The sequence below is a fragment of the Kogia breviceps genome, chromosome 2 (genome assembly GCF_026419965.1).
Source record: "Kogia breviceps isolate mKogBre1 chromosome 2, mKogBre1 haplotype 1, whole genome shotgun sequence".
NCBI classification, from domain to species: domain Eukaryota; kingdom Metazoa; phylum Chordata; class Mammalia; order Artiodactyla; family Physeteridae; genus Kogia; species Kogia breviceps.
Genome location: NC_081311.1, coordinates 46,711,190 through 46,735,832, shown reverse-complemented (window position 1 = coordinate 46,735,832; position 24,643 = coordinate 46,711,190). Strand labels below are relative to the sequence as shown.

The 24,643-nt window shown below is 41.6% G+C and overlaps 1 protein-coding gene across 24 annotated transcripts in view; it reads left to right on the top strand.

The window, feature by feature from the left end:
- The window catches only part of LOC131751390 (WASH complex subunit 2-like), a 58,239-nt gene extending 34,736 nt beyond the window's left edge, over nucleotides 1–23,503 (top strand). For 7 of the 24 annotated variants that reach the window (XM_059055106.2, XM_059055105.2, XM_067025158.1 and 4 more), the window contains 12 exons: nucleotides 1,284–1,450; nucleotides 6,440–6,542; nucleotides 11,234–11,389; nucleotides 13,349–13,528; nucleotides 15,372–15,500; nucleotides 15,629–15,709; nucleotides 16,263–16,385; nucleotides 17,348–17,410; nucleotides 17,764–17,976; nucleotides 19,602–20,219; nucleotides 21,266–21,443; nucleotides 23,167–23,503. In XM_059055106.2, coding sequence (XP_058911089.1) covers nucleotides 1,284–1,450; nucleotides 6,440–6,542; nucleotides 11,234–11,389; nucleotides 13,349–13,528; nucleotides 15,372–15,500; nucleotides 15,629–15,709; nucleotides 16,263–16,385; nucleotides 17,348–17,410; nucleotides 17,764–17,976; nucleotides 19,602–20,219; nucleotides 21,266–21,443; nucleotides 23,167–23,306 — 2,151 coding nt within the window. In that variant the 3' untranslated portion in view covers nucleotides 23,307–23,503. The remainder of the gene's footprint in view (nucleotides 1–1,283; nucleotides 1,451–6,439; nucleotides 6,543–11,233; nucleotides 11,390–13,348; nucleotides 13,529–15,371; nucleotides 15,501–15,628; nucleotides 15,710–16,262; nucleotides 16,386–17,347; nucleotides 17,411–17,763; nucleotides 17,977–19,601; nucleotides 20,220–21,265; nucleotides 21,444–23,166) is intronic. The other 17 variants (XM_059055109.2, XM_059055110.2, XM_067025162.1 and 14 more) reach the window with 5 other exon arrangements.
- The last annotated feature ends 1,140 nt before the right edge of the window (nucleotides 23,504–24,643 follow it).

Below are 24,643 nucleotides of genomic sequence, written 5' to 3'. Positions count from 1 at the left end.
ACTAAATATAATGATGTTAAAAACTGCGAGCATTAAAAATCTTCCTATTTTATAATACTCTATTTTAACATTGTAGGTAAGTTATGAGGGTATGATGTAGGCAGATAAATGATAGATGTGTTCATTTTTTTTAATTGAAAGCAACTTAAAATGACACAACATAATTTGCTTTTTCTACTCTGTGAATTTATAATGGATTTTCCTTTTTTTTTTCTTTCTAGCATTCTTAGTGGGTTGTTCTCCCTATAGTAATGGCCAACCATCAGTTGAATTTTTTCTTCTGTAGTATTACTGTGGTTCAGGGATAATAAAAATATTAGCTAAAGCAGGGAGCAAAAGTACTTGCAGAGTAAAGATAACGAGGGTTCTAGAACAGTGACTCGGCTTTGACTGCCCAGTGGGATCACTTGGAGAACTTTAGAGAGTACTGATACCAGCTTCTACCACTGGAGGTTCTGAATTAATTGATTTGGGGTATGGCCTGTTACTGGAGGTTTCTAAGGCTCTTTTGGGGATTCTAGCATGTGGTCGCTGTTGAGCACCCCTGCTCTAGGGGAGCACTTCTCAAACTATAACGTGTGAAGAAATCACCTGGGCATACTGTGACAAATGCAGATTCTGATTCAGAAAGTGGGTTAGAAATTCTGTATAACAGAAGCTGCTGCTTGTGGAACCCACTTTGATTTGTAAAGCTCTAGACTCCAGGACCACTTAGCAAGTGCTCAGGAGATCCTTGATTTGAAGAGGTGAGCATAGCCAGGTGGGGTTTCCTTAACTGCTTTCTAAAGGCCAGATTCAGAATTTTGTGGCAAAAGGGTCGCTAGCAGCTTTCATTGTGTCTTGTTTACATTGCATGAGCTTTTTATACATTTTTTTTCCCAGCTTGCTTTGGGATTTTTTAATTCAAATATCATTTTCCTCCAAAGTTGAGAGTTCTTGACTTTCTTTTTTTTTAAAACATTCCTGTATCTTCTCATTCCCCTGTATAACTAATTTTGATCTCTAAAGTAGAGAAGTTCCCTTGTCCTAACACAGAACAGGACCATAGAGAGAGAAACACTGTGGCAGGTAGTGGTGGAGGGAAACACCGTAAGGTCTGGGAGGTCAAAGAACCCAGCTGTCTAGATTTGAGTTCAGTGAAAAGCCTTGGACATAAGCTTTCCTCGAAAGTGATACACTTAGTTTAAATACGATTTAGTTTAACAAATGTGAATTTTATTGTACTCCTCAGGTTTTTTAATCTAAATGGCCAGAGGATTTTAACATATATTTTATCTTTTAAGGACCAGTGGAATATTACTGACTCACAGACCACGTTGGCATCTGACAAGTCTAAAGGAGAACTTAGGGACTCTGGGACCACCCAAGACCAGGAGATTAAAGCCATGAAAAAGACCGGACTCTTTGAGGAGGACAATGAGGATGATCTGTTCGCTATTGCTAAGGACAGGTGAGACAGTCATTGTAAGAAATCATTTCATCAGTGTCTGTGGTAATAGGTGAAGGTATTTGATGTGCAAGATGTCAGCTGCTGGGGGTGACATGCCGATCATTCATCACCTGGTAATCATATACACAAGAATGTCTTTGATTTTCACTTGCAAGTTATTCTCCCCTGGTACTGGGAAATGTTTTTCTTCATGGATCCTTACCTAATTTCTTCTACTTATCTTTTTTTTTTAACCTTAAAATACTATTTTTCTTAGTTTGTTAGGGGTTTAAGTACAGTGTGTTGTCTTTTTTGTTTTTTCCCTGGGATACCCTAAAGAATGTAAAGTTTTGTCCAAGTTACTTAAGTTTGTCATTTGGATAGAAATCTGCTCAGCATTGAGAAACATCCTGTTTAGTAAGATGGTTCTCTGCAGAGCTGTGCTGTATCACACCAGTTGCTGGTAACCCCTAGTTGGTCTTACGTGCTCCTGCACGTTAATGCTTGGACTAAAGGGTGGCAGGTTATGTAGAGCAGTGGTCCCCAACCTTTTTGGCACCAGGGACCGGTTTTGTGGAAGACAGTTTTTCCATGGGCCGGGTTGGGGGGCATGGTTCAGGCAGTAATGTGAGCGATGGGGAACCGCAGATGTAGCTTCGCTCGCTCGCCTGCCACTCACCTCCTGCTTTGTGGCCTGGTTCCTAACAGGCCCAGGACTGGTACCAGTCTGCGGTCCAGGGGTGGGGACCCCTGATGTAGAGTGAGCGTGGGCTGTGGTTGGTATTGTAATATGCTGCAGATTAGCTGTGTATTCAGAATAACTCCCTTGAAAATATATGTATTTTTTTCTTTTTCTCTTGAGATCCTTAAATGATTACTTAGAAAATTAACTTAATGGTAGTAACATAAAGAGGCAATTGATAGGACATGTAAACCCTATGCATTGGTGTGGTTAAGCTTAAATACTGAATTGATAGATTCAAAAATATCTCATATTTCTGTCTCTGAATACTATGATCTCTTCAGATGTTGCCATTTCTACTTTGGGCTCCATGACTTCACCCCTGGGTGTATCTTGGGCCTCTGGTTAAGAATGTAAGCTCTGGAATCCCAATACCTGATACTAAATTCTGGCCCTGCCAGTTGCTCTCTGAATAGCCTTGGACAAGTTACCTAACCTCTCTGAGCCTGAGTGTTCTCATCTGTTTAACAAAACTGATAATAGTGCTTCTCTCATAGGATCATTGAGAGGATTAAATGAAATCCCAATATGAAATGCTTAGCACAATAGCTGGTACATTGTAAGCACGGAAATGTAATTTACTTTCATGAGTGTAGGGGAAATAACATTTCATTCCTTTATTTTTGTTGCTCTCTCTCTCTCCTGGGACTCTCTCCTTCCTTTCTTCCCTGGCCAGCTTCTTCTTCTTTTTTTTTAAATGTTGTGCATTTTATTTATTTACTTATTTATTATTATTATTATTATTATTGGCTGCGTTGGGTCTTCATTGCTGCACCCGGGCTTTCTCTAGCTGCGGCGAGCGGGGGCTACTCTTTGTTGCGGTGCGCAGGCTTCTCATTGCAGTGGCTTCTCTTGTGGCGGAGCACGGGCTCTAGGCATGTGAGCTTCAGTAGTTGTGGTGCATGGGCTCAGTAGTTGTGGCTTGCGGGCTCTAGAGCGCAGGCTCAGTGGTTGTGGCACATAGGGCTTAGTTGCTCTGTAGCATGTGGGATCTTCCCGGACCAGGGCTCAAACCCGTGTCCCCTGCATTGGCAGGTGGATTCCTAACCACTGCACCACCAGGGAAGCCCCTGGCCAGCTTCTTTTAAGACTCAGTTTAAGCCCTCTCTTTTGAGAAGCCTTCCTTAACCCAAACAGCTGAGAAAGATAAGAAATAGGGTTAGAGTCTGAAGCAAAAATGGCTCCATCTTTAACCCCCCGCCCCCAGCTCTGTTTCACTTGAGCATTTTCTACACTCTGTAGAAGTTACCTGTTTACGTGTGCAGCCCCTCCCTTTGCCCCTACCACACACATATGGTCACAGGTCTAGAGATCAGGAAACATGTTTCATGTGTAGGTCCCAGTACCAATTACACACAATATCTAGCTTTCAGCAATGCTAGCTTTCATCAGATTCTCAAAAAAATCTTTTACAGACAACAAGTGCAGAAGAGGGTGTGGAGGAATTGGAGCCCTCACACATTGCTGGTGGGAACGTAAAATGGTGCAGCCACTTGGGAACACAGCCTAGCAGTTCCATGAAAAGTTAAACATGGAGTTTCCACATGACTCAATTTCAGTTTTTAGGAATATGTGTAAGAGAAATGTCCACACAAAAACTTGCACATGAATGTTTATCATAGCATTATTCATAATAGCCAAAAAGCGGAAACAACTCAAAAGTTCATCCACTGTAGAACGGATAAACAAAATGTGTTATATCCACACAATGGACTCTTATTCAGCAATTAGAAGGAATAAAGTACTGATACATGCTTCAATATAGATGAACCCTGAAAATATTGTGATGATTGAGAGAAGCCAGTCACAGAAGAGCACATGTATGATTCTATTTGTGTGTAATGTCCGGAAGAGATAAATCCATAGAGACAGAAAGTAGATGAGTGTTTGTCTGGAGCTGAGGGGAAAGGAGAATTGGCAGTGACTGTGAAGAGGTATGGGCTTTCACTTTAGGTTAATGGAAATATTGTGAACTTAGATTATGGTGATAGTTGCACAACTCTGTGAATATACTAACAGTCACTGAATTGTACACTACCAAAGGGTAAATCTTATGGTATGTAAATTGTACCTCAAGTGCATTCTAAAAAAAGAAACAGAAGCTTTGTGACCCTAACAAAGTTGCGAAATACTGCCTTGTAAGCAGGGCACTCAAACATCCTTGCTTGTCTGGAGAGGCCTGCTTTGTGCCTGTCATTTCAGCCTGGTGATTAAAAATTTTCCCTTTCACTCTCAAAAGTGTCCTGGTATAGGCCATAAACCCTACAGTCATCTTAATGTGTTTTGACATCTGTCCCTTTTAATAAATCAAAATACTTATTACCCCATTATTTATAATGAGAAATACTCCAGTTCACTGAGCTGCATATTTTTCTTCTGAGGACAGATCTCCACGGGATGTCCACATTTAACCAGCAGGTGCCGAGGGTGTGGAATGAGATCCAAGGTTAAGGACTCACTGTCGTTATCTATTGTAACTATGTCCAGAAAACTAACTAGCTTTTCTCTAGCTTAGAACTTAGAATCTGGCATCAGATTATTTTCTGTGGGTAGCTTGGTTTTGGTTTTGATTTTTAGAAATTGTTCAGAAAATCATGCATAAGATTTTTCTTCTGCTGTAGCAGCTTAATAAGGTTTTTGCTTTTTAGGCATCTGTTGTAGTTATTTTTGTAATATTTTGTGATCATCACTTAGTAGTCATATATTTTGGTTATAATTTGTATACATTTTTATCAGTGTATATCCTTAAAGGCATATTAGATTTTACCTGACTGTGTATGGCTCTTTGTTTTTGTAATTTCTTCAGGGTGTAGACCTAATTTTTTACTGTCCTTTAGTGTAAGTGTCCAGTGTAAGTATGCTCAACTATTTGGTTAGTTGTGTTCGCTAGTCAGTGATCCTTAGGCAATTTTAAGATGTAGGCAGACATCCAATGTTAAACTAATGAATAACCTTATATTATGCTTTGTTAATAATTAAACTTAGAGAAAAGATTATGATACATATACTTATGGGTATATATGCTAATTATTTTTAGTGTAAGTAGATGGATACTGAAATGACTAGTATTATTTTTATCTAGCTAACACTGAATTTCGAGTTTTCATTACTTTGATAATTCTCTAGTATGCTGCTAGTTGGGTGGTTCCTTATCACATAGTATAGAAACTAGAACATGACCCTTCTGTAATTAGAACACTTTCTGTTTGGGACTGCCCACGTCCAGTGCTAGGCCTCTCTGTGTTTCTTTACTTTTATGATTCTGTTCCTTAAAAGGTCCTGATCAGTATTTATTCTGACAGACATTTATTGACTGTCCCTAGGAGCTGCTGTGGATGCCTAGGTGAGGAGTTAGGTGAAGACAGGTGAGAGGAAGGTGGTGAGGAGAGCTGTGGCTGGATTTCAGCTGTGGTTGCTCAACATGGGGTAGAGGTGGGTGAACATTGCTGTGGTGAACAGTGAAGACGAGCTTTCCCAGTTTCTTAGAGACTTTGTGTGGAGGGGATAGAATGGGATGGGTTTAGGGTTTGAAGGGAAGGCACAGAAGCCCACAGAGGTGCTTGGAAAGACATGGTTAAGTGGCTGAGGTGGCACCAGGCCATAGGTCACAGCCTGGACCAGGTTCTGCCCCTGCGATCTCTTGACAGCCGCCTTCCTGACCACTCTGGAAATAGGCATTGGTGCTCCCTGGTTCTTCCTCTGCCATAGGAAATGGTGAGAGAGAATGCTACGTTTGTGAATGCTAAGCGTGTTGTGTGCATTGGCAAAGCCAACAGCTAATGTACCTACCTTGAGCCAAAAGTAACTGACAAAGGGACAAGATGGGCGCTTCCCTGCTGGCGCAGTGGTTGAGAGTCCGCCTGCCGATGCAGAGGACACGGGTTCGTGCCCCGGTCCGGGAGGATCCCACATGCAGCAGAGCGGCTGGGCCCGTGAGCCATGGCCGCTGAGCCTGCGCGTCCGGAGCCTGTGCTCCGCAACAGGAGAGGCCATGACAGTGAGAGGCACGCGTACCGCAAAAAAAAAAAAAAAGGGACAAGATGAGGAGGGCCCCGGGCTTTTACATAAGAATGCCAGACAGCGGGTGATGACTTGCTAGACACAAATTGCACCTACTTCAAAGGTTTTTCTTGCTGCAACTGTGTAAGGTCAATGGATGACTTGGGCGTTTTGGTGGTAGGTGGCTTCCTGTAGGTGTGGCCTAGAAAGAATATTGTATTTTGTAAATCACATTTGCCTTTAATTTGACTCTTTATTTGTTTGTATAGCCAAAAGAAGACCCAGAGAGCATCTCTCCTGTTTGAAGATGATGGTGACAGTGGAAGCTCTCTGTTTGGCTCTCCTCCCGCATCTGCTCCTCCTGCAACAACGGTATTCTTAACCTCTTAGGCCCAGGAAGTAACCCTGAGGTGATGTTACGTGAATACTGATGCTTCCCTCAGTCAGGTCCTAAAACCTGACCTTGGAGACTGAGTCTTATGGAAAAACTCGTTTGCCTGGTTTTAGATGGACACCTTCTGGTTAGTGGTATTTTACACGTGCAAAGCCTGGAGAAAAGGATTCCACATCACGCAGCCCCTTCAGTGTCAGTTGTAGGCGTCTGAGTCTCAGGGGAGAGCAGGGGACAGAGCTGTTGCACTCCTTCTGGAGGAACTGCCAGGCTTAGCCCCGGTGACGTGGAATTCTGCTAACATTAGACCAGGCCAGTTAATGTACAGGTTATTCCTTACAGGAGCAAGTTTCCAGTACTAACGCTTTGGTCCTGGTTTATATTAATAGTGAATCAATGAAAAGGAAGGAAGTTCTGACACAGGCTACGACATGGATGAAGCCTGAGGACATAATGCTGAGTGAAATAAGCCAGCAACAAAAAGACAAATACTGTATGATTCTACTTACACTAGGTACCTAGGGTAGTCAAATTCATAGAAACAGTAGAACTGTGATCACTAGGGGCTGAGGGGAGTGCTGGGGGATGGAGAGTTGTTTAATGGGTACAGAGTTTCAGTTTTGCAAGATGAAAAAATTCTGGAGATTGGTTGTACAGTAACGTGGATATACTTACTACTACTGAACTCTATACTTACACAGTAACGTGGATATACTTACTACTACTGAACTCTATACTTAGAAATGGTTAAGATGGTAAAAGTGTTTTTTATGACAAAGTTTTTTTAAAAAATTAAAAGTATGTGATGAGAAAAAAAAGTCCATCAGAGCCTATCTAGTCTAAATAGTCTTCCAGCGATTACATCTAAATGGCATCACTAACCATGATCACCTAAGCTAAAAGATTTAGCAAGTCTTCATGTTTTTTATGTCAAAAGGAGTATTAAGAAATGAGGGGAAGGTGGCATTATGATAATATTTGTCCTGGGAACCTAGGGATACTGGAATCCTGTCTTTGGCCTATCATTCATCCCTCCCCAACACATTCCCTATGTGGGTATATGTAAGTGTGTGCACACAGAACAAAGTGAGGCCAAGCAGCATTTTATTGCCAACTGGCAATTGCCAACAGCCCCAAAGGGAAATTTAGAACTTCTCAGGCTAGACCCCATGGAGACCTCCTTTACCTGAGCTGGGTTAGCCTCAAAGGCCAAGAATCAAGCAAAGTCACAGCCTGCTGTTGAGGGCCTTCAACCCCAACTTCAGACCACTCTAATTGGCACGTGTTAGAGACAGAAAGACATGTAAGACAGGGAAGGAGGGATGTACCCCCTGAGATTCCCCCCATGTGGGAGCAACCACAGAATCTAAAAAGGCAGCTCCTCCACCCTTGCTTGATGAGGAAGACTTTCCCCTTCCCATTGTGGTCATGGGTGACCATGTGCAGTCCCTGATGCCTGCACATCCCAAGGGACATTGTACCCTAGGGGGTACAGTGAAGGAGGGAAATGGCAGTAAAGGAGCCTAGAACTTCCTCTTTTCTAGAGACCCATACCTGGCTCTTCTTCCATATCTCCTAAATATTTTTTGTTTAAAGTTTATTTTAAATTATACAGTAATACATGGATGCCTTCTTAAAAAAGGGTTAAAACATGCATAGAGGGAGTTCCTTGGCAGTCCAGTGGTTAGGACTTGGTGATTTCATTGCCATGACCCCGGGTTCAATCCCTGGTCGGGGAACTAAGATCCTGCAAACTGCATGGTGTGACCCCCCCCACACCCCCCAAAAGAAAGAAAGCAGAAAAAGGTAGTCAAGGTAAAAGATAAATACAAACAAATGAAAAAACATGCATAGAGAATACAAAGTCCCCATTCCATACTCCTCCCTAGTGTAATCATTGGTAACAATGTGTTGTCAGCACTTTTTTCATGCCTGTTTCTAGGCATTCTTATCTTTTTTTCATTTAAATGAGATCATGTTTTACAGTTTTATGCATCTTTTAAAAAAAATCCTGCAGCATGTTTTTCATTTCCATAAACTCCATCTTGTTTTTTTTGATCACTATATAGTATTCCACTGAATAACTACACCAGAACATGTGTGAATATTTCTCCTTTGATGGGGTAGTCATCACTGTTTCCTGCTAGTTTGTTAGGAATGTTTCTTCCCGTCCCTATAGCCTTGTCATCTTTAGCCTTGACTATTGAGATAATTTCCTAACTGGCCTGTGAATGCTCCTTCTCTTCATCTCTCCTTGCTGCTGCCCAAGTTATCTTCTCAAAGACCACCTGGTCCTGTCATCCCTTTGTCAAGCTGAGCCTGTAGCTGAACCTACCACGCTACCTGTAATTTCATTCAAAGTAGACTCAGCTTTTCCACCTTCACTCGCCATGCACTCTTGGTGACTCATCCTGTCCCAAAATATTCCAGAGCAAGTTGTTGTCTCTTTTTTCTGGAAATATTCTTCATATTTTCAGACCCAGTAAAGGTGTTAACTTGTCCTATTCCCAGACCAGGCCCATGCCAGTTACTGATTTAGGGACTCTTTCCTCACCACAGTCCCATTAAGTGCACAGCTTGTAGTAAAAGCTTGCAGCATTGCCACTGCTTCTGAGTGCTCATAAGCTTTTCTTTGAATTAACTGTGCTTGCATATCCCTAAAGTGGCTTCATGGTTAAGAGAGTCAGAAGATCTGAGTGGCTTTTCTTTGTAAATTATAAATAATAACTTCTACCTTGGATAAATGAGCAGTAATCTAATGAATTTTGAAGGTTCTGGAAATGTAAAACTTCTTTGAAACTGTAGTAATTATGATTGTTAAATAAGACAAAAGGTCAAAGATATGCATCTTAAGTAGCAGAACAACCTGCACACCTGAGTTTTACCATTTGTGAAATTTGATCGCCTTTAGGCAACATATATTTTTTGTTTAGAGATCCTAGAATATTTTAAAGTAAGTTAAATGCAACTCAACTGTAAACCTATCAAGAAAATTAATTTCAGAATGAAGATGAAGAGTCAGCTTATCTTTAGGAAGATTTAAAATCAGTAGTTTGGGTGGCATTTTCCTTGGTTTAAGGACCATAGTTATATGAAGGGAGAATTTGGTCCACGGTACATCAGTCTCGTTTTTTACCTTGATCCACTTGCATCAACATTACATATAGTTTTCAGTGAGTCCAGCACATCCCACAAAAATCTTTTCCTTTGATCACTTTGGTTTCGCTTTATTTCTTCTGAAACTCTTTTGTGGGTTTCCAGTCTTTTATTTCAAGTTCTAATGATGGTGCACTTTAAGGACCATTTTCTAACAATAACTAAAAATTTGCTTATCTTATTCTTCTTATTTATGCATAGTTTTTTCTATCATAGTCAGTCATGTTCTTCTTTAGTTTCCCAAACTTGTCTCCCTAACTCAATTTAGATATTGCTTCAAAGCTTACTTCCTCATATCATCTAGTCTAGTTAGTAGGATAGAGTTACTGCTTTTCTCTCAAGCATTTTTGATAAGTCACTTGCCTCAAGGATGCCAGTAACTCTGGGCAAGTCACGTGACCTCAGTTTCCTAATCTCTGAAATCCCTGCCTCCCAGGTAAGGAACAGATGAGAGATGGGGCAAAGTGCTCACAAACTTGTGCTGAGCACCTGCTTGATATAAAACACCATGACTGGCTGTGGAAATATACTGCATGATCCTTCAAATGAGTGGACAAAGAGATGTACGATAGCTATTAATGTAAATTAGGAGGAAAGTATAGTAAGGGCTAGGTATAGACATAAATATTCTTATTAATGAAGCACCTGATACTTACTGAAGAGAACAGGAGAACCTTCGTGGGTGACATCTGAGCTGGGCCTTGCTTGAAAGATGAGGAGGATTTGTTTCTCTAGACAGTGCAGATCAAGCGTGGAAGTGTGGAAGTTTACAATAGGTTTAAGGAATAGTGAGGATTGATGAGGTGCAGATGGATGAGGGTCATAAAGAGGGGCCAGAGCTTCCCTGGTGGCGCAGTGGTTGGGAGTCCGCCTGCCGATGCAGGGGATGTGGGTTCGTGCCCCGGTCTGGGAGGATCCCACGTGCCGTGGAGCGGCTGGGCCCGTGGGCCGTGGCCGCTGGGCCTGCATGTCCAGAGCCTGTGCTCCGCAACGGGAGAGGCCACAGCAGTGAGAGGTCCGCATACCGCAAAAAAAAAAAAAAAAAAAAAAAAAGAGGGGCCAGTTGATTGTCGTGTTTAGCATTTGCTTAATGCACACAGCGCAGGTTTGGGGTGGGAGATGAAGTAATCTGGCGGGTGTTTTATTTTAGCAAGACAGCTCTGGATGATGTCATACAGCTGAAAGGTAAGGGGAGGGAGGCAGAGAGGAGAGACTAATGATTGGGTGGCAGAGGGTAGGATCTAAGCTGTGGCGCACACAAGGAGTTAACAGATGCAGGGAGACAGGTGCAGACGTTGTGGTGGCAGAAACTGTCTGCAAGTCTGAGGTAGTGGTGGTATTGCTTCTCCCTGTTTGTGCCCCCTTCACTGTCCTGTCCTGTCTCTCCCGACCCCAAAGTTTAGCTAATGCCTTTAAGAGGACTGTGCTTCTGGCTTGTTCTATACATTGCCGTGCTCGTCAGGCACACGTTTTGTTTGTTTGTTTTTGAGGATGTCATTTATTCTTCTTCTGATAGAAAAAGGAGACTGTCCCTGACGTGCCACCTCTGCTGTTCAGTGATGAAGAAGAGAAGGAGGCACAGTTGGGAGTGAAACCGGTGCCTAAGAAGGCGGAGAGCACCAAGGAGTCATCAGAATTTGGGAGAACTAGTGTGGCTGAGGAGTCAGGAAAGGTGGACTTGGTTTTTTCTGTATAATCTGATATTTTTGTCTCTCGCGTGTTCTTGTAAAACCCACACATGCACACACATACCCTTACATTTTTCTACCACAGAAAACAAACAGCTCATTTATTGAAAATTTTGAAAACACTGAAAGGTATGAAGAAGAAAATCTGTGATCCTGCCATTCAGGGAGACCTTCAACGTTGCTCTTGCCTCTCCACCTCTTTTCTAGGCATATGTGCGCACACAATGATGTGCATTTTTCCCGTTTTACATTTTTATGGTCATTGTGTCAGTGTCCATTTTGCCTTTCTCTGTCTCATCTCATTTTTTCCTTTCACTTTTCTCTCTGCATGTCTGTTCTTTCTGACTGGCTCTTTTCTCCATAGTCTGTTTCCCCTTTTTCTCTTCTAGTCCCACCTGTACTTAAATTACAATGACAGCTTTAAGAATATTTTAGTTTACCAATCTTTTACATTTAGTTGATGTTGGCTGTGAATTACAGAGTGAAGTGAAATTTGGCTTTCTTCTAAAGCATTAGCTTTCTTCTCCTGAGCGGGGCTGTCCTCTCCGGCAGGAGGCCTGTGGATAAGGCTGCTGGCTGCATCTGGAAATCAGCAGTTCTTTCAGTGTCTGTCTACTTTTTCTTTTTTTCTAACTTTTCTCGTACTCTTCTACTTGTGTGTGTTCAGCTATCTAGGTTTACTCTCTCTTCTAGGACCAATGTGAAGAATGTTGCATATACTTTTCCTGTTGAGGCTTGGGGCTACAGGGATGCAAACATTTTACCTATACCTGAAACACTGTGTAACATTCTCTTCCTGTTGTTTCAACATGGACCTTTTCTGTGTTGCTGTAGCCCATTTTCCCCTTGAACTCTAGCTACTTGTTGTACTGCTGTCTCCCTTGCTTGAGGATAAGCTTTTTGAGGATTGGGGCCATGTTCGTTTTGCTCTCCATTGCATCTGTGGTGCTTAGCTTATTACCTTGCACATAGTAGGCACTTTCAAAATTACATATTTTCTTTAAAGAAATATATATTTCCTTCATCGTTTAACCACTTTGAAATTAGGATGCACCTCACAATCAATGGCATGTTTAATTGGGAGTTTTTTGTTTTGTTTTGTTTTGTTTTGTTTTTTCTTGGCAGTTCATACAGGAACAGTGATTCTTACAGTCAATGGTATCTTGCCTGAAATGTGGTGCTTGTTGAATGAATAAATGCTGCATTTTATGATTATTTTAGAGATTCTTCTAATTGCATAATACAGTGTAAGCCTTGTACAAGTTGTGTCCAATTCTGTCAATTAGGCCTCTCCCTTGGAGTTATGTGTTAGTTAAATACTAGGAAATATATGATCTGTTTCCAGTGATTGGCATTTGTGTCATACCTGTGACTTCGAAGTTATTTATAGCTCATGAGCAACCTATGTGGCTTAGGGTTATAAGTGATATATATGTATCTTGGTTGGAAGGAGTCATAAATATAGGCTTTAAACTGATTGGAAAAAAATCATCTTTGATTATGAATTATCTGTACTAGACTCTCCATTGGAGTGGCCGATCAAGAATTGGCCTGAGTGTTTTGTTTCCTGGGAGTAGGTGTGATTAGCCGTCATGCCCTGAAACATGCAGGTGTGACAGTTACTGAATTAATGAGGAGCTTAGGAGGCCCCACAATAGAATTTTTTTTTTAACTTTTTTTTTTTGTGTGGTACGTGGGCCTCTCACTGTTGTGGCCTCTCCCGTTGCGGAGCACAGGCTCCGGACGCACAGGCTCAGCGGCCACGGCTCACGGGCCCAGCCGCTCCGCGGCATGTGGGATCTTCCCGGACCGGGGCACGAACCCGTGTCCCTTGCATAGGCAGGAAGATTCTCAGCCACTGTGCCACCAGGGAAGCCCTCCCACAATAGAATTTTTGTTTCCAGGTGTTACTCATTTTTTTTCTTTACTATTTCCATTTTCAGGAAGGATCTCTGAATGTGTCTACTCAGGAAGCAGCCAAGCATTCTGATTTATTTTCTGCATCCCCATTGGACAGAGGAACTAAAAGTAGAACCAAAACTGTTCTTAGCTTATTTGATGAGGAAGAGGATAAAACAGAAGATCACAACAGCTTCCAAGCTCTGAAGAAAGAAGTAGGAAAGGTGAGCAAAAAGCTGTAAAGGTTCAAATCGTTAGAAGGATACAAGAATCTCATTTCACGGTGTCAGTTCTGTGATGTGAGTTGCTGAAGAATGGAGGCTTCCAGCTTCTTCACATTCTTACCATCACTTGTTGACATTTTTGATAATGGCCAAGTGTCGGTGAGGATGTTGAGAAACTGGAGCCCTCATTCATTGCTGTTAGAAATGTAAAATGGTGCTGCCACTTCAGAAATCAATTTGGTGCTTCCTCAGATTCTTAAATATAAGAGTTACCACATGACCTAGCAATTCCACTCCTAGGTATATAACCAAGAGAAATTAAAACATAAGTTCACACAAAAACTTGAATGTAATGTTCCCAACAGGTATTATTCATATAGCCAAAAGATAGAGACAACTCAAATGTCTTATCAGCTGATGAATGAATAAACACAATGTGTTTCAGCCATACAATGGAATATTATTTGGCAATAAAAAGAGTGAATTACTGATACATGGTACAACATAGATGAACCTTGAAAACATGCTGAATGAAAGAAGCTAATGACAAACACATTATGTATGAATTCATTTATTTGAAATGTCTTGAATAGGCAAATCCATAGAGATAGAAAGTAGATCGGTGGTTGCCTGGGTCTGGGGAAAGAGGTGGACAGGAATGGAGAGTGACTGCTAGTACGTTTGGAGGTTCTTTATGGGATAATGAGAATGTTCTAAATTTAGATTGTGGTGGTATTCGCACAGCTCTGTGAATATATTACAAACCATTGAATGACACACTTTAAATAGATGAATTTTATCTCAATAGAAGTATTTAAAAAAGAGAAAACAGGCGATGGGCAATAGATTGCCAATAATTTTTTGTAAATAAAACTGAGGATATAGTCCATATTGATATTTACAACAAATGTTTTATGAATTTTCTTATTATACCAGTAGGATAGCCCTGTTTATAAATGAGAGCTACACATAGTGAATATGAATAATTTGCTGTATTTTCTTCCAGTGTCTTACTTTTGTATATGATTTTCACGGTTGTAAAACTTTGAACCTTAGTTGCTATGTTACCCTAATTTTTATGTGTAATCAATAATAATTATTAGTTAATTTTTAATGTGACACATTTTGTCAGAAGTGAGTTTTTTTGTTTGTTTCTGTCTGTGGTTGTGATACTAAAGAAAGGGAAGAATTTTAGAATGTCAAGTCTGAGGCATTATAGTATCAAACCTAGTAATGTGATAGTAACTTTCAAATGTCAGTTACCCTAGCAAACAGAAAGAACTTGTTAGGAATTTGAAGGTAGTGGGGTGGAAGGTGGATGGGCATAGGGGAGGGTTGGCTGATCACACCCATGCCAGCTCTTTGGCCTAAGATGCTGGTAAGTAGAAGTTAGGGATATGTGCTTGACCACTCTGTGTAGTTTCTGGTATTAACTCAGCTGCTGTCTCATTCTTCCCTTTGGGCATGAGATGGAGAGAACTTGTTTAACTTTATGTGCTTTCACCCCTAAAATGTTTCTCAGTATGGAGCTAAGGATTGTTTTTTAAATAAACAGTTCAGATTCAGATACTACACAAAGGTTGAAAGATGATCTTTCCAGATTATGTATATGTTATCTGTTTTTGTAAATATATTCTCCACTGTTTTTAGTATCTCCAAAGTATTCCATGATGTGACTGTGTCATTCCCCTTCTGATGGGCACTCAGGCCGTGTCCAACCTTTAGCCACTGTAAACAGAGCCACAAGGAATATCTTTGTTGTTTCATCTTTGTAGCTGTATATTATTTCCTTGAGGTAAAGCCCTAGGAGTCTATAAAATACATGAACTTCCCTCTTTCCTAGAGTCCTGATCCTAATGCCCGCCCCAAGAGCACAGGTGTCTTTCAGGATGAAGAGCTCCTTTTTAGTCGCAAGCTTCAGAAGGACAATGACCCAGACGTTGACCTTTTCTCCGGCACCAAAAAAACCAGGGTCAGTTCCAAATGGTTCTCCATGTCATAGCTTTGTTATTATGTTAAATGTTGTCTCTGTAGCTCATCTGACTCTCTTTGTAAATTGCTTTTGTTTTGGATATTGAATTTAAGCTTTTTCTATTCTAGTTGTTAGAGCCAAGTGTTGGGAGCCTGTTTGGGGATGATGAAGATGATGATCTTTTCAGCTCTGCCAAGTCGCATCCTTTGGTATCAGACTTTTGTTCTCAATACTGCAGTGTGTGGGAGGGCTTCTGGGAAAGGAAATGAATGTCCCCTTATGTGACTAAGGAAAATGCTCACTAGTAAATGAACAGCAAATAATGTGCTCATGACAGTGTTCAGGTTGTCTCCATCTTATGTTTCCTAACGTTGAACTATTAACTAACCCAGGCTCTCTAACCGTATTACAAATCTGTTTGATTTTTAAGTTGTTCATTGAAAGACAAGTACATATGATATGGTGACAAAATATTCATACCTTTCAGGGGCAAAGCTGTAAATCTCAGTGTTAGTCCATGTGTTTCATTTCCCTCCCTTCCCCAGTAGATTTTTAAGTACTCTCTATTTTCTCTTTATTACTGAGAGGACGCCTGGTCTTTAGAACTCTGTTTCTGAAATGCTGCCTTTAAATTTGTTTGTTCAACCCTCATTTGTGAAATGACTTTTAAAAGTCAGAAGCTATTTTCTCTTTTTGCATTATGACTTCTCCTTAAAATTTCTAAGATACTTGACAGACTTTGGGTATTCTTTGCTTTTGAAGATCCCAGAAAAGAAGAAGGTAGTGAAAAAAGACCACTCTGTTTCCTCTTTCAAGAACCAGAAACATCCTGAATCCACTCCAGGTATCAAAGAAAAAGGCATATGGAAATCGGAAACACCTCAGGTTAGAACTGATCTCTTCAAGGACTTTCAGCTCTTGTTTACAGTGTAGTATAGTTTAATTGCGTCATTCAGTGTTCTCTTAATTAAGGAGAAAATAGCAACTAGGACTACCTCCCTTTGTTTACTTTTTTTTAAACCCCTGCTCATTTCTCCTCTCCTCACTCCACACTGGTTCCATGAATCTATACTTATCATTATTACTTTTGGAGTACCTGCAAATTTGATTCCAAGATAGAGTTAAGGCAGGATGAAGATCTTCCCACTAGAACTCCATTTCTCCCTTTGGGCTACTTTGGAGTAGGGTTCCATTAGAATTAAATATGAATTATATCCACTTTCTTGATTCCCTCTCTGTGTTATGTCTTCTGAGATCATTGCTATTAGGCCTCCATCCTCAGCAGTCTTCTCTGTGGCGCTCCTACTGAGGGCAGAGCAGAGCTAGACAGTGAGTTCTGGTCCTGGCTTACAGCTGTCCCCGGATGTCTCATTGAGGCCTCAGTGTTCTGAGCTGTGAAAATGAGGCACTAGGACTCACACATCTCCAGCGACTCAAGTCCCAGATTCTTTTGCTTCTAGAACTAGTGCATTAGGCTTGGGTGAATTTCTCTGCTCTGTAATATTTGCTGTGTGAGATAACCAGCATGGTAATGTTTCCAGCTGGTCCAGTTTTGGGGCTCTGATACACTATAATTCTTATGAATCTTATTCATGATCTTTGTCTCCCTTTCCTCCATGTGTGGTCTTACAGCCTTCCACTTATACAACGGATAAGGAAGCACAAATGAAGTAATGTTAGTGAAATGTTTTGAGGCCCCAGGAGAGATTTGAATGCCTTTCCCATTATAGGATTATAGAAACCAACAGCTTTGTTCCATCACAGATTTATTTTCAGGCATATGTGTAATCCAAGAGACACTTTTCTATTTCCCCAATGGATTTTTAACTGAATGTAATTTCACACAGGACTCACCAGATCCCGCTCCATTTAAAACCAAAGAGCCATCCCCTTGGATCTGGAAAATTCAAGTAATTATAACATGTCTGGAACCTTCATTGCCTGCCTTGTGGCATCTGTGAACTTTCTTGGGTTTTCCTTTTGTCAGCTGCTGCCAGGCGTTTTCTCATCTCTTCCCCACCCTGTGGTTGTTGCTTCCTGTGTGCTGCATCTGTAACATCTCTTCTTTGGTCCTGTGGTGGGCACAGGGGTATAGCCCTCTGTTTTAATTCTAAGACTAGATCAGGAGACTTCCCTGCCTTTCTCTTTCTCCTCTTGTATTATGTATTACGTACACCGAGTCTTTCGTCATGTGTCACAGTAATAAGAGTAGACTGTTGTGTTTAAGAAAACATACAGAGTAAGTCTCATTTTTCTTCTTTAGGCAAATTTAGCAATTAACCCAGCAGCCTTGCTGCCTACAGCGGCTCCCCAGATCTCTGGAATGAAGTCTGTTTTGCCAGAATTGGGTGTTCCTTCGTCTGAACCTGGGAGAATCCACAGTCTGGAAAGTATGCCCACTCTTCCTGGGAGTGGGGAGACCGGCGTGAGTTTTGACCTTCCAGCTCAGGCAGACACCTTACACAGTGTGAACAAGGTGATGAAACCACCTTTGCTTGCTTGCCTGCTTTTTTAAAAACCAGAACAGTTTGTATGTTTCTTCCAAGTTCATCAGTTGCACATGATAGGCTGACCCCGATTCCTCATTTGAAGGAGGCGCCTCATCTTTCCTTGAGCCTCTCTGCCCTCCTTCCACCTCCCTAGTTCTGTGTCCACTCTTCCACTGCCTGCCTTTGTTACATTTACGTTCTGCTCAGTAGCTAGCTCACTAGCTCCTGGCTGCCACCTGGAGGCCTTCTGAACACTGAGCATATCATGTCCTTACTGTTTGCTTCCTCTGCCGTCTCCTTACTGCTCAAAGGAGGATGTTCAAGCTCCTTGGTTTGGTATTAAAGCCATTTACAGTCCGTGCTAACCGAAGCTTCCAGCTTTCCCACCAGTCGCCCCACACTGTCAGCCTAAGTCCAGTCACCAAGAACCATTCCCCAAACACACATGCCCCACCGTGCTGCTGCCATCAGCTCGTGCTGCTTCCTCTGTCAGGAATGCTCTTCCTCATCGACAGCTCTGCACAAACTTCACAGTTTCTGTGACATTTCCCCTCCTGCCCCTGTCCTGGCCTCCCTCTCTGAGATCCCCTGGCAATTACGGTCCTGTCACACTGTTGCATAGGACTGTGGACTTGTGCTGGATGGACCATGAACTCTTTGAGGTTTTACTTTTATTTCAATTGGTTCTCTTTTCTTCTATCCAGTCTTCCTTCTCTAAAAAAATCTTAACTGTTATCTAAGTAATAAACAGTACCGAGGATGACCCTGCAAATACATTCATTTCAAGTGTTTCCAAACCTGTTTTAGTTATGAAAAATAAAACATCCCTCCTTTCTTTTTTTTTTCTGTTAGCTTATTTTGTTGTTGTTAAGTTTAAATTGTTCCTGAAATAATTCGTGAAATTTCCTCTACATAGGCGAAGTACAGTTAAGTACTTTGCCCAAAGTAGCTTGTGCCTTCTTAAAACTACTTGATGGTATATGTTGGAAAATATTACAAATACTGCATTATTGCTAATAAGTGACTCATATTTTGAGGTTATATTGAAAGTTCTGATTCCTAAGCCACATTTTTTTACGTGAAATATTTAAAATTTGGATTTAGTGTTTGTTGACTTGAAGAAAAGAGCATCTGAGATTACCTTTCTGTCTTTATCATCTTATCTCTCCGTTTCTGGAGCCTGATTTTAGGCTATCCCCCAGTAAAGCTTATTGCCAGAATCCCTGTAATTCTTTCTCATTTTGAAAGATACCCACATTTAAACTTAGGGCAGAGAAGGAAGGGTCCAGGGAGCGCTGTGGGACACAGGACAGTGTGGCACGAGCAGTGTGGCTTCCAGTGGCAGATGAAGCCTTTTGTATCAAATTGAACAGAAATTGAACAGACTCAAAAATGGGGGACACTGAAGGATTAAGAATGAGTCTTAGAGTACTAGGGGCTATTAAATGCCTTTGGAAATCTTTAAGAAATAACCTCTTCTGTCTTAGATAATATCTCGATTGAGGGGCACCTGACAACGTAACAGTATTTTGAGTTGCTGATGATTTGCTATGTTAGTTTTGAGCACCTTTTAAAAAACCATCAGGTCAGCATGTGGTTTTTGCCATTGCAGAACCGGGTCAAAGTGAGAGGGAAGCGCAGACCACAGACACGCGCAGCTCGGAGGTTGGCTGCCCAGGAGTCCAGTGAGGCTGAGGACATGAGTATCCCCAGGGGATTTGTTGCACAATTGGCAGATGGCGTCATTTCACCAGATGGTCATCAGCCACAGCCCAGGGCAGCTGGTGGAGAAGACAGCTCTGAGGAGGCCGTGGCAGCTGCCATTCCAACTTGGGCAGGTGGTCCTGTGCTTGGGACAGACAGAAACCCCTTTGTGAAATGTCTGGGTCAACCTCTTGAGGATGACCTTTTTGATTCTGGGGATATCTTTTCCAAGGGCATTGCATCTCAGTCCACGGGGAGAAGAAAAGCCAAGGTGAAGGCAGCAGACAGCCTGGCCAACCCGGCAGGGGGAAGTAAAGAAAAAAGCCCCATGTTTCCTGCTCTCAGTGAGGCAGGCAGTGATGATGATCTCTTTCAGTATGTTAAACCAAAACCAGCAAAGAAAACAAATCCTTTCCCTCTCCTGGAAGATGAGGATGATCTCTTTACAGACCAGAAAGGCAAGAAGAATGAGTCAAAATCCAACAGTCAGCAGGATGTTATCTCAAAAGCACAAGATATTTTTGAGGTAGGTAATAGGACACAACAATACATTTTTGTGCGGGGTTCTTTGTAAAGGAAAATACCTGATTAGGTCATTTGAGCCATAGATTGCATTAAACCTCTTTGGTTGCTGCCCTGTATCTACTTGCTTAGTGATTATAATTAGGTTCTCTGATTAATAACTCTGAAACTTATTCAGAAGTGGTTTTCTGTTTTGTTTCTGGCCATAACCGTTGATGCAAGTCTTGATTTTTGTTGTTGTTGTTGTTGTTTTTGCGGTATGCGGGCCTCTCGCTGTTGTGGCCTCTCCTGTTGTGGAGCACAGGCTCCAGACGCGCAGGCTCAGCGGCCATGGCTCACGGGCCCAGCCGCTCCGTGGCATGTGGGATCTTCCTGGACCGGGGCACGAACCCTTGTCCCCTGCATTGGCAGGCGGACTCTCAACCACTGCGCCACCAGGGAAGCCCAAGTCATGATGTTTATAGTTTTTATCTGGCTATTGCTGCAGTCAGCATAGATAAAGTAGCATCTCTACAGCTTGAGTGTCTAACCTCTGGTTCTTGGGGAAGCAGGCCCTGGCTTGAGCTGATGGTTTAATGCAAGCGGTAAGGCCTTCAGTGACACTCTTCGGGCAGATGTTTATTGAGCATCTGGGAAGTGGAAGCACAAGGTGAACTAGGACCAGTGCTCTGCTCCCCAGAGCTCTCAGGGAGGGGAATTGGATATAGATAGAGCCGCATATAAATAACGTTTTCAGGTAATGTTAAGGGCCTTAAAGAAAACAACCCAGGGCAGTAGGGCAGAGTGATGGGTTGGGGTGGGAGGTGCTTCTTCAGGTAGGACTGGTAGAGAAGGATTCTCTGTACAGCTCGAGGTTTAGCTGGGACTAGAAGAAAGAGAAGGACCATGCCAGGCAGAGATCTGGAGTAGCAATTCCAGATAGAGGGGCAGCTCACATGGCTGTTCCAGAACCCTGTGGCAGTTTGCATTTCTACAACTTGTAGAAATTAGTGTATGTAGTAAAGTAAAAACTTGACTTAAAATTGCTTTGCTTGTTTTTTGGCTTACAAGGATGATATATTTGCTACAGAAGCAATGAAAGCCTCACAAAAAACAAGAGAGAAGGAAAGAACATTTGACTCCAACTTGTTTGATGATAACATTGATATCTTTGCTGACCTAACTGTAAAACCAAAAGAAAAGTCCAAAAAGAAAGTGGAAGCTAAGTCTATTTTTGATGATGATATGGGTAAGTTTAGTTTTCTACACATGACAGAGAGAGTCATTACTGTTAAGTGACTTGGTATTTCTCCTGCTACCTTTGTCTTGACCCTTTCCTGGAAAATTTTCCCCATTGGGTTTCCTTTGACTTTCTGTATACTCCTGAGATAGACTGAGGGTGGATAAGTAAATGGCCTAGTCATTTTGGTGAAACAATGTTTTGTTATGATGGATATCAAGGAGTTTGAAGGAGCCCAGAGTTTGACTTTCAAGTATAATTTAGCTTTTTTCTTAGTGTGCCCCCTGCCAATCATCTATGACAAATCTGATCACTGATGTCATGAAAGGAGGATCAGAAACTACCCCACATGCTAAAGTAGGCTGAGGTGGCTGCCTTGGGTGTGATGCAGTGCTAGCTGGAGAGTGAGCGTTAGTGGTTCGGAGAATGGAGGGGCAGTGCAGGGGGAGAGCAGGACTGTATAGAAAAGCAGGCTATAACTCAGACTTTACGTCTCACTAAAGATCTTCTGTGTTTGTAAACATGTTCATTTTCTCTCCATAGTATAATGTCTGCTTTATTACTGGGCAAGCCAAATGCCCCGTAACCCGAAATGTAGGGCTTCTGATATGTCCTGTGTTAGTGCATAGGACTCGGGCTGAGGCCATATACACTTCCTACTCCCCTACCTGCTCTCTCCCAGTCTGGACCTTGGGGTTAACTGGAAGAAAGCTGGTACTGCAAAGCCACACTTTTTCGACTCCCCTAGCAAGTGTGCTCTGTCTCTACCTGCTTCCCACTACAAGGTACAGAAGAGACTTTATTACAAAAAAAGTAATACATGTTATAATAGATTAATACTATTTTTAAAATGTAAAAAGTAAAAAGGTAGCCCTAGAGGTAACTATTATTGAGAGTTTGGTGTGTCCCCTTTCAGACATGGTGACAGTAATATTGGTTTGTATACATATAAACGTATACTTATTTTTTCAGTGTTTTCCCATGTCAGTACATAGAGATCTACTTCCTTGTTTTTAGTAGTTGTGTACTGTTGCTTTATATTTAGCCGTTAGCCTATTGAGAGTGATCTAGATTGTTTCTCCATTTTCTCTGTTACAAATGATGCCATAATCTTTAACATTTGTGCATACATATCTTTATGTACACATGCTTAAAATCTCAGTAGAATAGAATCCTAGCAGTAACATTACTGGTTTACTATCATTACTGAGTAAAATAAGTCATGGAGCATTAGAGTCAGTGAAACATTAAACACAAATGTAGTCATAAAGACTTACACGCTTAGCATTTAGGTGCTGCAAACAGATGCATTTATTCTGAAAGAGGGTGACCTGTGTTGGATTTCCCTTTGCTTATTTTTAGTGCCTTTTCCTTTTAAAATCCAGTGGGAAAAGAATGTAGAAATAAGTATAATGCATAGATGGTAAAGTCAGGGGCTGGATTGGAGATTCAGTTATCTTTCCACTTTTCCTCTCCTGCATGTGCACACACACAGCTTTGTAGCTGAGAAAATTATGCTCAGAGAGAAAATGTGACTTGTATGCGATCATAAAACTTAGTAGCAGAGCCAGGACCAGAATTTAAGAGGCTTGGCTCTATCTTAGTGTTTTTTTCGTATCCCATACTGTTGTCAGACTTGAGTCTTCAGTTGTTTGTGTAGATGTGTCTTAAAAGCACCCATTTTCTTGCCTATTCAGCAACTCTTTTTTTTTTCTTTTTTTCCTTTTGAAAGATGATATCTTCTCCTCTGGTATCCAGGCTAAGACAACCAAACCAAAAAGTCGATCTTCACAGACAGTGCCTGAATCAAGATCTGAACAGAAGGTGTCCAACATATTTGATGATCCCTTGAATGCCTTTGGAGGCCAGTAGAGTGTACAGGGTATCCTTCAGCTACATCCTTGAGTTAATGATGCTGTCTTCTGTGCTCACTGTCTTAACTGAATTATAAAAAGCATATACTGAAACAGCTAGCTCACTTCTTACCCAACGTACTTCGTATTTTTCTGTACTGGTTTTAATCATGCTTAATACTGCCAAACAGAAATAAATGTTTCACTGTTTTGTTATTGGTTTTGCTTTTTTAACCATGTTTTGATTAGCCTTGGTGGGGCTATGGTTTAGGGTCATTAGAAAAGAAACCTGTTTGTGCCTTTCATGGGTGGGCAGGGACTCCCAGAGGTAGCAAATGCCAGACAGATGACCAGGAGTCTTCCCTACATGTATGGGAGCCCTAACTTAGTCAGAACCAGGGCACTTGATAGAGGAAGAAGATGAGAGATTACATACTTCATGAGTCTTTGTAATAGGAGAGGTCTCATTCCACTGAATTCTGAAGATGCCTCTATAGGTCCACTAAAGCAAGGTTTGGCAAACTGTAGTCCTCTACTCTCTGTTTTTATAAATAAAGTTTTATTGGAAAGAACCATACCCATTCATTTATGTATTGTCTATGGTGGTTTTCACCCTACCTCCAATGCCAGAGTTGAGTAGTTGTGTCAGAAACTGGATGGCCTACAGAGTCTAAGATATTTTCTTTGTGGCCCTTTACAGAAACGATTTGCTGACCCTTGCTCTAAGGCATCCATTTCCATTCCTTGGAGCTTTGCATTATTTTTTGAAAGAGCCAGAATGAACCCAGATAATGGTAGGAAGAAGTGCTGAGGATGGAAATGTCAGCTTCTAGAGCACCACTGATTCATAGAACTCTGCACTGATGGGAATGTTCTACAACTGTGTTGTCCCTTGTGGATGGCTGACCACCCCCCCACCTCACTCCCCGCCCTTCTAGTCTGTTTTCCTGTGCTGTGCCATCTTGCTCATGAGTATTCAATCTGTAACCATGGCACAATCTTGTAAGCAGACCCAGTTGGCTTTACCAATTCTGAAGCCAGTAACTTCTTCCTTGGTTACTTTTAAGGTTGAATTGGGAATTGCTCATAGTCAGAGATTTTGTATAGCTCTCAGAACACATCAACTGTTTGTCCAGCTCTGCTGTGAGAATGACCCAACAGCAGAAGAGGGTACATACTGGCTGCCTATTCCTTTTCTCTGTCCCTTTAGTGCATCTTCCTTCTGTCCTTAGGTTACTTGTGTACAGTTTCTTGCTCTGAGTCTGAGCCCAATGTGGGATCTGACTCAGTAAGCATTTGTTAAACATGTTTTTCTTTTGGAATGATCAAATCTGCTGACCCATCATTAGGATTGAT